At 37.8% G+C, this 12,306-nt stretch overlaps 2 protein-coding genes across 3 annotated transcripts in view; one reads left to right on the forward strand and one right to left on the reverse strand.

Annotated features, from left to right (window-relative positions):
- Positions 1 to 6,678, reverse strand: part of LOC105834487 (elongation of very long chain fatty acids protein AAEL008004) — a 44,628-nt gene extending 37,950 nt beyond the window's left edge. Inside the window, exon 1 of one of the 2 annotated variants that reach the window (XM_012677014.3) lies at positions 6,299 to 6,678. The gene's annotated coding sequence lies outside the window, so the exon portion shown is untranslated. Of the gene's footprint in view, positions 1 to 5,473; positions 6,018 to 6,298 lie in introns of those variants that run through there. The other variant, XM_036291783.1, reaches the window with a different exon arrangement.
- Positions 6,679 to 7,223: 545 nt separating this feature from the next.
- On the forward strand, positions 7,224 to 10,079 carry LOC105834489 (pumilio homolog 3). Its single transcript, XM_012677017.3, has 3 exons — positions 7,224 to 7,494; positions 7,957 to 8,091; positions 8,174 to 10,079. Exons 2-3 carry the CDS (start codon positions 7,968 to 7,970, stop codon positions 10,003 to 10,005), a joined length of 1,956 nt encoding a protein of 651 aa, XP_012532471.1. The 5' UTR covers positions 7,224 to 7,494; positions 7,957 to 7,967; the 3' UTR covers positions 10,006 to 10,079.
- The last annotated feature ends 2,227 nt before the right edge of the window (positions 10,080 to 12,306 follow it).

The raw sequence follows: 12,306 nt of genomic DNA on the forward strand, positions 1-12,306 counted from the left end.
ATATCGAGGTGCCAGTACGAGCGATTGGCGAAGCTCGTAGAATATACACGCGCGATCACGTCTGTTGCACAATTTGACGAACGTGCCGTACGAAGTAACGTTCTATGGTACGTCTGTCGAGGTATAGCTAGTGTTAATTGACAGTTTTTGCCAAGCGATTCGTCGGAAGCGGATTGTAGTAGGCGAGGACCGGTGATTATTAGCGAGGTAAGAGTCTTGCGAGCCATTTTCGTGAGACGTGTGTCACAATCGTTCGCCACGACGTCATTGACAGCTACAAAACTTTGTTGAGAAAAGACTGACTCTTCTCCCATTAGATAAACACACGGCGATTACTCAATAGGATATAGTGATATACAGAATGATTCTCTTCGCAATAGAAATCAAACTTCAAAGTCAAATGACCACGTGATTAAGCTTCAATAGCGTGTAAATATTATTCCGGCAAAACAGTATGACATTAAGCTGTTTTAAATAAAAAGAAAAGTAAGAAGTTTTTTAAGACGTGAAAAAGAAACCGTAAAATAAAAAATTTTTTCAATTTTTATTTTCTATTTTTAAGAATCAATTGAGTAAACAATCTTTGTAAAGATCAGTGTAAAAAAACAACGTTGTCTTAACTTTTTTTTAATGGTTTGTCACGAAAAAAACGTTATTCATAAAATAATATTAAATTATTAAGTTATCTGTGAATTTTGCATACCCGGAAGATTTTATGTTACAAAACCGATTTTAATTCTTATCAACGCAATTCAGAGATCGTAATCGACTTCAAATTTATTACAATTACGGTTTTTTCGTTGGGAAAATTTCATATGAATTATCAAAGACCGTGACTGGCATAAGGAACGTGAGTTTTTTACATTTGTGGTATCAATAAAAAATTGAGCGTGATTACGTTCAAATTATACTGTATGATGAAAAGTCCACCAAAAAATAAGCAATATAACCGTGTTAATTTTTTCGAAAATAATCTTATCGTAAAGTGTTGTCCAGTTTTTTTTTTTTTTTAATCACACCTCGTGTCACATGGACTGCAAGTATAACAGCGACAACAAAACATTGTTAATGGATACGTTCAGCAGATCAGTAGTTCTTTATTATAATTAGTTTCCGTTAGTTTAAATCTTGCGATAAACTAAAGAACTAAACATATTTTAAAAACTTAATAAGCACTCCATGATCTGCTTTATTTGCTGCAATTAGCATAATATCCAGTCATTCAAATAATAGTTTAAATTTTGATTTAATTCTCATAACTATTGGCATTGTAAAACATTTCAAAATTAAGTGACAAACGATAGCTTACTATTTTTTGTGCGGTAAAAACACGGACAAATTTCCCTGATAATTTCAACATTTATAAAATTCAATCGATTACTCTCGTTTTTGCTCCTCGCGATCACTTTCTTTCTTCGGTAATAATACGAAGACAATTTCAGACTATTAATTTTAATTATAAATTAAAACACAATGTGTGTACAATGCATTATGCATGCAGCATTTTTTGCTGACTCGTGGCGACTCATGATCTTTTCAATATAAAATTGATCATTAATAATAAATAAAAATGCTTATAAATTTAATTAAAAATGCTACATTATATAAACATTTGTTATATTTTTTAACAAAATAATTAAATTTGTTTACTTTTGTTTAAGAAACGCAATACATATTGTTATTAAATTTCTTTTCAAAAAACATATACACACAATATATGTTTTAAATGTAAAAATATACGTTCAAGTAAGTCATGTACATATCTCTTCTATAACTGCTAATTATATACAGTATAGCTATATATAGTTAATTATATACCGTATAGCCACATACTAATTTTCACCATTCACGTATATTTATTTCAATTCCAGTTTAACTTGTTAGACTTATATAGACATAATTACATTTAACTATCCTTGTCAAGAAATTGTACTTTCGCAAATCATTATAAAGTAAAATGAGATTTAAAGTCACGATCAATAGTTTTTAATTATTCGCCATAACAAGTTCAGTTTAAAATCATTTCCTCTGACATCATTTTAAAATCACTTCCTTTTAAATTTCCATTTAATTAATAGAAATTTAAATAGCGGATATCAATTGCATAATAATGAAATACTTATGTAAAAAGAAATCAATGTAAACTAAACAATGTTACATATTACAGTCTCTTAAATCTACGTAGAATAAAAATTACATTAATAATTTAAAAAGTCACGTATCTCTTTTTTAGAAGACAATACACATTGTTTGTAAATCTTGTTTGGAAATCATTTATATTCAATGAAAACAACTTGATGACGCAAGAGTAGGAAATCTCGAGAGTAGAAATATTTGGAGGATCAAACTCAAGCTCTTTAAATCAGTCATCGAGGCAAACAATGACGTTACTTCATCGCATAATTTCATTCAGAGGTGATCACCTCGTGGACATCCTTTCGAGCCTTCGCATCGCGAAGTCGGGGAATCGGAATTTCTGCCGCGTGGAATTTCAATTTCGCAATCACGCAATCAGCACAAAGGTCACGATACACGCGCGGATCGTAAGGGAAATCCGCTGCAACAATTAAAGTTTAAAAATCCCAAGAATGCAGCATCGTGAAGGACAATCGGCGGCGGCGGCGGCCAATAAATAACCGATTGTCAATATCGCAAGTTGCGCTCTATTGCATTTCGTTATTTTTATGACTTCCGAGAAACATACAACGGGTATAGTGATATCGAGCGAAAGGAAATCCATTCGCGAGCGGCGAGTGTTACCTTCCACTCGACGACGACGACGACAAGGGCGACTCGAAAGAGAAGGAAGACGACGCTTCTTCTGCACGATTGCACGCGCAGGTATACATAGGCATTGCGCAGGAAGAGCGCGTTGCATCCTTCATATAATTTCTGGCCTCAAGGATTCCCCTCCCGGCTCTTTCTGAGTTTTTTCGTAAGTGTTTCACGTACGCGAATCAAGTCGAACCGCGCGTCCGCGCGACGTGATCCGCCTGCGCGAAGACCGCACGCCGGCACCGTCGCGATTCCGCGAGCGCGCTCGCACGTTCGCTCGCTCGTGAAGAACGACGACACTCGCCGAACGAAAAATGAGTTTGCAAAGGAGAGAAACAAGGGGACTTCGTCATCGGCGCAGAAAAAAAAAAGCGGGATTGACGGGATTTACAGAGAAGCGCGATTAAAGGAAGATCATCATCCGTCGAACGGAAATTTTTTACTGAGGTTCCAATAGCGTCTCTTACGAGTAATCATTTCCAAGTGCTTGACACGAAATTTTTTCTATTCTTAGGGGGATTTTGATTTAAGGTAGCAAACGATAATTTTTCGCAAGAAAAATATAATATAATATGGAATATTTAATCGCTTTCTTGTGAAAAATCATCTTTTGGTATCTTATTATATTATATTATATATTATATAAACCATTGCATGGAGCCTTGTTTTTCAATTCAATGTTGTATTAAAATATAACAAAAATATTAAGCCATAATTAGCAGTTGTCTTTTTGTACGAGAAGTTATCTTTGGGTATCTCATTGTTACACCGAGAAAGATTTGCTAAAATTGATGTGCAATAGCTAAATTTTGGCGCTAAGATGATTATAAATAAAATGGAGAATTTTGGTCGGTTGATGTCAGATTTGTATTTGTCGTTTGTTCCCGCCGCTATCGCGCGCGGCAAAAGGGAAATTTCTCCGAAATACCCCTCTCGTTTTCACGGGCGATAAAATATCGTTTGTAAAGTCAATTGTAAAGTCAAGTGTTCTTTCCGCGAAACGGCGAAACATTCGTCACTTACGGTTGCGATAACATTGTGACGCCAGCATGTGTTACTTCATCGACAACGATCGTATAAATCGAGTACCTATGCGCCGTATGTGCGTGTGTGTGTAAACGCATAGTTCGCAGACCGTCGGCGTTTAGAGACGTTTGTATCAAAGTAAACGATCAATGCGTCACGCACGTGTGTGCCGTTTCGTCATCGTTGCTTCGACGTCTCATTTGCTGCAAATCGACAAGAGTCAATTCGCGCAATTCTCGCGCTATTAATCCGTAGGCACGACAAAACGTGTATACATTCGTTGGCGCGGTATTTCGTGCTGAAGTCAAACGAGTACTCCGTATTCTACGTGAAAATGATAAAATGTGAAATTTATTATTTAGCGATTCGGTTGTATGTAGAAATATGTATGTTTATATATTTACATATATCTGTATATACAAATCGAATATTAAATCAATAAAAAATATGTGTGTGTGTAAAATAAAATAATATTATATGTACATATTAGGTAATCGGTAACATACGTATACTAAAAAAAAAATGTAATATATTCAATAAGATATGTTATTGCGCCAATTACAGAGATACTCAATACAATAATATATGCTATTGCAGTATCAACATTGTACTTGCATTAATAGCAAATATTATTGTATTAAGTATTTTATGTAGTTGGCAGCCCGCCAATCACATATGTTATCGGCTAATTACTTTTTTTTTGTGTAAAGAAAAATTTAAAGAGTGATTGTGACAACACACAATATTTATGATAAATATTTACATAAATATTAATTACTATTTATTTTTTTAATATTATATAAATATTTCTATGATCTCTGATAAATAGGATCTGCTCAATCTAAGATCAGAAAAACATTTATAAAATATTCAAGTAATTATTACAAACACATTTTGTAAATCTTTTATAAATATTGTGTACTGTCTGGAGATAAAATAAGACAAATACAAAAAAATAACAAAATTGTAATTGAGACTTCGTGTTTTAAATGTTCATAAACATTTATAAGTACTTTTAAAATATTTGTCATAAATATTGTGTGGTGTCTGAGAATAAAATAAGATGAACACAAAAAATAACAAAATTCCAATTAAGACTTTGTATTTTAAATGTTGATAAATATTCATAAATATTTTTTAAATATTCAAAAGGTGTCTAAAGCACATAATTTACAAAAGCCAAACATATATCTTATATGTCTGCATATTTCTCTCAATGTAACACACTTTACCACATTAATATGATATAATATATATTTTTTCCCCCTTCAAAAAAATTGATAAATTATGATAGAACACATCGGACCGAGCTAATCACGCAACATTTTTACAAATGACCTCACGACTGCGGCACAGCCTTCGAACGAATCGCCAAGAGGCTTATCTCCGGATCCACCTACGGAACCACTATGAGAAACATCTGCGGAACGTGTTCACGTGACTCAGGCACGAGGAAAGGAACAGCGGCAACACGCCGCTTTTCTGGGCGAACGATCTATATCAGTGCGTCCTCGTTACGAGGAGTGGCTATATACAAAACGGTAACTTCCCGAATATCGGTAAACGGATGAACCACAAGTGGGCCAGAGAGAAGAGGACCGCCCGTCTCGTTCGTCGCCCGGCGTGGCGGCGGCGATCAGCTGATCGGCGGCCGCCGCCACGTTTTTCTCACCTGTTGCGCTCCCCTCGGCCTCCCTCTTTCTCGCTCTCTCGCTCCTTCGCTCGTTCCTTCCTCTTCCTGTTACGTGATCGATCCAGCTCTCGCCCCACGCGACCGAAATCCCTTGGATTTCGCACCGCCGTCGGCACACTTTTCACCCGCGACTTCGCACCGCGCGACGTCGCACGCGTGTAAATTAAACTCGTCGCGGATCGTCGAGGCGGGTTAAAAATACACACCGAGACGCGAGGAACGAGAGACTCGCTCTGGTTCACCGTCACCGCCGTCGCCGCCGCCACCACCGCCGTCTACTCGAGGAGGACGTCTCTCCGGAATCTGACACGGCTTCCCGCGCGCGAATTCCTCCCTTCGTCTGGCTTCGTCCAGGGGCGGAGCTAGAGACCTATCGCGAAGGGCAGCAGCCGGCGATATCGAAATAGAGATACGATAGTATTTAGTTGCCACAGTTTCACCGGTCGCATCCGTTATCTCGCATCTGTTCGCGATCTACCTGCCGAGCGGGTTGACGTTTCGAAGATTGAAAAAGAAATGAGATAGATAACACTCCAGGGCCCCTATTCTTGAATTCATTCGCAAGAGAAACGTATTCGCAAATTCTGTTCTTACAGAAAAGTTAAAAATTTATTGGCTATCGTATGGCTTTCAACCAATAAACTTGCAACTTTTCTGTTAGAGCGGGTATTTGCGCATACGTTTTCTTGCGAATGAATTCAAGAATAGGGGCCCTGCTCTTTTCATTCGCACTTGAAGTTCCTCTTTTTTTACGTATTCGAATATCGCAAGAAGTAATATCGACGAGACGACGGGTATACATACCTGATGACGATGCTCGTGCATAAGTTGCACCCTCGGCGCACTTCAAGCGGGGTTCTGATGTGAAATCCGCGAGGGAAGGAACCGAGAATGGGGGAAGAAGAGTTCAGTTTCGGATACACGAGAGAGAGAGAGAGAGAGAGAGAGAGAAAGATCGCCGAACTCTCGAGAGATCAACGTGGAGTCGCGCGCGAATGATGTTGCCGTTCGTCGTGCGGCATCCGGGGGACCCGGGGATAATTTTTCGCGCACGGGACTCGCTCTCAGATAGCAACGCGACGACAACAATCGCGCGAGAAACACACGGATATTATACTCTGTTACGCCGTGGCTGGCCGTGGCGCATTTCGTGACTGACCGCGATAACGTAATCGATCAGGGGAGCGACTCTCGCGAGATATCGAGAAACTACGTTCGACCCGTTCGCGGCCAATTGTCGGCCGCGATTTATCAATCGTGGCTCTCGCTTTACGTCGGAGGAAGCGCCTCTATGCTCGTTAAATGTATACATTGAACTAATAGCCGTGAAATCCGTAGGTAATAGCACCGACGAAACTATTAGTCGAAATTTAAAAAAAAGAAGTCGTTCCCTATCTTTTATTTAAAATTAATACATTTACTTTTTTTAATTATATAAATTTTTTTTATTAATTTTTATAAATTATTGATTTATAAATACGATTACTTTTTTTATAAGAAAATCTTTTTCTTAGCAATAATTAAGTTATTGTTTATTTATACTTAATTTTCTTACTGTGGAATGTATATTATGCAATACATATATAACACATAAAGTCTAACGAAATTTAAAATATTTTTTCATAAATTTTTGTAAATTTAAACATATAAATAAAATTCTTCAAAATATCACAAAATATTATAAAATATTATCGAAATTTTTTTAAATTGTCTTTCGTCGATGATAATAGACTTATAATACTGTAGGTTACGATTTTCACGGTTCTCTTCCATACTGTCATGATGCAGATCCACGTGGTAAAATAATTGGGGTAGAAGATAGAATCGTGAATCAACGTGCACATCAGCTTACGAACTCTGAAGAAACCTTGTAGCCTTTTTTAAATTATTATTTGAATATTTGAATGTGGTTTTTGCGGATATTTTCTAATAGTAATAGAGTGTTTTATAAACTTATTAAGATTGGAAGACGCTCCTCATTGAGATTAGATTAAGTTACGGTAAGGTTATGTTTCTAGGTTATTTTGATAAAAACTCAGAATTTTTAGAAATAGATATATATATAATTTTTTAATTTTTTAGAAAATTTCTCATCTTTTTCCTACGAATTGGAAAATTTTAGAAATGTTAAGAAAATTTATATATATAGGATTCTTTATATGTACAAGTTTTGAAATATCTCAAGATTTCTTGTAACTAGATTTCTCTTTCTATAATTTTTAATAAAATCTTATAAAATCCGAAAAAGTTTAAAATATCTTTTAGAAATTATAGGAACCTTACAATATTTACAAATTTATGTATATAAAAAATTCTAAGAAAAGATATAGACTTCCATAATATTTCTGAAGTGTTCCAATTTTTATAAAAATTTAAAATAAAACTTTTATCAGGATAGACAATGATAAAATTTAATTTTATGGAATTTTTTGAGGTTTTTTTTAAACAATTGTTTGTCATAGATTATTCAAAGATGAAGCGGTCAGCAGAAAGTTTAAATGCTAGTGATCTGAAAGCAGAGAATAATGTGGACACAGAGGATAATAGAAAGAAAAAGAAAGTAAGATTCGAGAAATCTCTAGCTAATAAATCTTCAGGTAAGAAAGAAAGAAAGATGGAAAAATTATACAGTTTAAAAAAGTTACATGTAAAAGTAGAAATAAAAATGTTCTTTTGTAGGTAAAAATATTAAATCATCTCTTGTAAAGAAAAAGTCAAATGAAGATAATACAAAAATGACAAAAAATGAGGCTACAATCGAGAAAATAAATTTGCTCAAACAGAAGAAGGAGAAAAAACAGCTTAGACAGAAATCTGAAGCTCAAAAGAATCTAAAAAAAAAAAAACCACAAGTGGAAAAAAATAAGGCGACCGTCGAGAAAACTAATTGGCTCCAATTGAAGAAGGAGAAAAAGGAGCTCAAACAGAAACGTAAAGCCAGGCGATTGAATGACGATGCGATGTACAACAAGATTATTCAGGCTAAGCAGATTAGCGAGAAATTACGTAGATCTGACTGCAAGTCTGATAATCGCGTGACGTTAACGTTGGCATTGCATGAGATGCTGGAGAATCACTACAGTAAAGTAATATTCACACACGATATGTCCCGAGTAATTCAGTGTATGATCAAGTATAGTGAGGCACATATTCAACAAGCTATACTTCGAGAAATAAAGCCGTTTGTCGTGGAGATGTTGCAGTCCAAATACGCGAAGAACTGCGTAAGAGCTATCTTAAAGTATGGCTCGCAAAAGATCAGGAATGAGATTATTTCTGGTTTTTATGGCAACATTGTCAAACTGATGAGTCACAGTGTATCAGCCTCTCTTGTAGAATCAGCATACTGCACCTGGTGCACGAACGCCGATAAAATATACTTCAAGCAGGAATTTTACGGGGACATGTACAAGTTGGAGAAAGACAAGGATGTTAAATCGTTATCAGACGTATACAGAATCGCTACAGACATGAAACTGGCCACTCTGTCCGCCGTGAAGGCGAATCTAGTTAGACTCCTGAACAAAGGCTTTGTCAGTTCCACTCTACTACAAACAGTCCTCTGGGAATTTCTCTGCGAATGCTCAGTGGAAGACAGGAGCGAGTTGATAGTCATGCTGCGATCCTACATTATAACACTAGCTCAAACGAAAATGGGAACGAGAGTTGCCGTGCAATGTATATGGCATGGCAACAGCAAGGACAGAAAGATTATCATGAAGGCCCTTAAGGGAAACGTGAAGGCGATCTGCGTATCGCAACACGGTCACATAGTGTTATTAGCGCTCTTCGATTCCGTGGACGATACCGTTCTCGTGCAGAAGATAATACTGTCCGAGCTGCAGGAGGATTTAGTCAATATTGCACTGAACGAGTACGGGAAACGCGTCATACAGTATCTCGTGGCTAGGAGGCAACCCTTTTATTTTTCACCAGATATGGTGGAATATTTGCACCAAGGTGATGACAATTCCACGAGCAAGAAACTGGCCGACATCAGGGAGAAGGAACTTCTCGAGTCGATCTGCGATCCACTCTTTGATTCCATAATTGCGGACACGGCGACATGGTTATCCAACGGCAGCATAGCCATGACCACTCTGGCGATATTAAAAGCGGGATCGGGAGAGAAACTAAATTCCGCATTCGAATCAATTGCCAAGTTTGTTAGCGGTATAGATTCGAAAATCAAGGACAATGACACTGAGTACAATGTGATTGAACATTCTGGATTGCACACAATGCTGAAGAAACTTATTCAGTATGACAAAGAATTGTTAAAAAAAGACGAATCCACATTTGGAGAGATATTGATGTCACACTTAACACCGAAAGTGCTGGAAAAGTGGACGGAATGTAATAGAGCTTGTTTCTTGTTAATTCTTCTCATAGAAAATGAAAGTGAGAACATTAAACGTACGTTGCTGTCCAAGTTGAAATCTTTGAAGGCAAATCTCGAAACAAAGAATGGTGCTGGAGCATTGATATTAATTAAAAAATTGAGCCAATAAATGCGAATATAAAAATGATTTTTGTATAAATATATCAACGTATAGAGACCTTCTACCATCTTTGCCAACGACAATCGGCGTTTCTTCTTTTTGTAAATATCTTTCTTCCCCTTTCCATAATACAATGATGTTCGATGAAAACAAGATATATGTAATATCAATTTCGAAAAACACAGTAAGTAGATATTAATTCTTTTCATTACGAATGACGTGATTTTTAACTGAAATTTGAGTGATCGGAATGTTTGATCTCCGGTCGATCCTTAAATAACCATATTCCAACTATCCAAATCTTCGTCGCAACCGATAAAAATGCCTTTAATTAAAATGCATACAAATGCCACCTATAGTGATGAAATTTTTTTTTAAATCTATTTTGTTGAAATATAATATCAGAGAGGAACTTGAGAGCGGTCATCGCATCTGATCGCATCGTTTTAAGATGTTTTCATCCATCAGCGCCTCTATATGCACATTAAACTATGTAATCAAATATCTATGAATCCCGTAGGTTATATACATGACTTTTTGGATCTCTTCTATGCTATGTCTACGTTTATTTGTTCTGTTCATGCTATACCCATAAATTTTACAATTATATGCATTGATATTTTAAATTTATTTTATGCAAATGTGCATAATCGTGTTCTATAGATGTGCAGTACCACATACACATATAAATTCAATTAATTGATTTGATTAAAATTCACTCACCGATTGCTGTCGCTGCCCCTGTTGCTGATGCTGCTGCTGCTACTGCTACATTCCTTTTCCGATTTTGATTCTGAAAATGTGATAAATATTATTCCTAAACTCAAACACAAAAGCAGATAAAGAAATGTATCACTTGAAAAAATAGTATATTTAATACCGAGTTGCTTGATTCATGGATGCCGCTTTCTGCTGACATCATCCTGCTTTTCTCAAACCGCACATTAATAACGATCGCCCGATACCTTATTCGGCACTCCCGATATTACGAATAATATATCACACACGAGTAAAACGTAAACTACGCGCGAGAATTTCACTTGGCGTGACCGTTACATTTGAAAAAGTGAAAAGGACGGCTCGTCTGATTGGCGGCGAAAATCAACCTGGCACGAAAGTGGCGTGACGTCACGTAACTTCATGGAAACGCAGGCCGAGGAAAACCGTTTGAATGAAAATTACGCGCCGAGATACAACGAACGCACAAATTCGTTTCGAGAATTTCGTATGCTCGCACGACGATTAGTAGCATTTAATTGGCACTCGCGATATTCTATCGAACATATCCTTTTCACACTTTAGGCCGAAGGCAGAGAGCGAGACGTAAGTGTCGCAGTCGTAGTTGTAGGAAAAACGTAAAGCCTCGTCTACAGAAGTCGCAAGCAGCCAGTTGCGACTTGCGACAGCCAATAATTGTTGAGCTTTAACTAGAAACTAGGCGCTCATTGGTTGTCGCAAGTCGCAACTGGCTGCTTGCGACTTCTGTAGACGAGGCTTAAGTCGTACATGTCGTAGTATACTATATTCTAGACTCTAGAATAGTAGTATATTACGACTTACGTTTTTCTCTGCCTTACCCTACGACTACGACTACGAGACACGCACGGAGTCGACGGAGCGTCCGACCGGCGCTGGAGTGGCGTACGTGACGACTGGAGCGCGGAGCAACGGAGCAACATGGCGGCAGCGGCGCAGGCGCGGCGAGTCAACCGCCTAGCAACGCCGAGTGGCGCCGACTAGCGCCGAGTCCCGCCGAGTCTGCCTGCCAGCGGTCACGTACGCCCCGTACGTTACTGCCGCCATGTTTCTTCGCGCTCCAGCGCCGGTCGTGGTCGGTCGGACCATCGGACGCTCTGTCGACTCCGTGCGTGTCTCGCGTATCCAGAATTCATTGTGCGCAGGTACGGTATTGTGTTAAGAGTGTCGTCGCGCTAATAGACAACCCGCGAGGCATGTGAAATCCCGTAACAGTGTCGTATTCATGTGTAAAGCGCGGCATCGTGCGTTCATCTTTGATTTCGAGTGAAGTGTTCGCGTGCACGTTCGAGCAAAGTGTTAATGCTCCGTTCGGTAGAATGGCGATCGTGCCAATAATAAAACTTTTACTAGTCGTCGCGCAATCAGAGATACAAAACTCTGGGAGCTAATTGATTTACTTCTGTTCAGTGTGTCTTGACGTGCCGTACTTTTAACGTATTTTTCCAAATGTAACGGTCGCGCCAAGTGAAATTCTCGCGCACGGATTACGTTTTACTCGTGTGTGATATCCGTTATATCGGGATTGCCGAATAAAGTATCGAGCGATCGTTA

The sequence above is a fragment of the Monomorium pharaonis genome, chromosome 9 (genome assembly GCF_013373865.1).
Source record: "Monomorium pharaonis isolate MP-MQ-018 chromosome 9, ASM1337386v2, whole genome shotgun sequence".
In the NCBI taxonomy this organism is placed as follows: domain Eukaryota; kingdom Metazoa; phylum Arthropoda; class Insecta; order Hymenoptera; family Formicidae; genus Monomorium; species Monomorium pharaonis.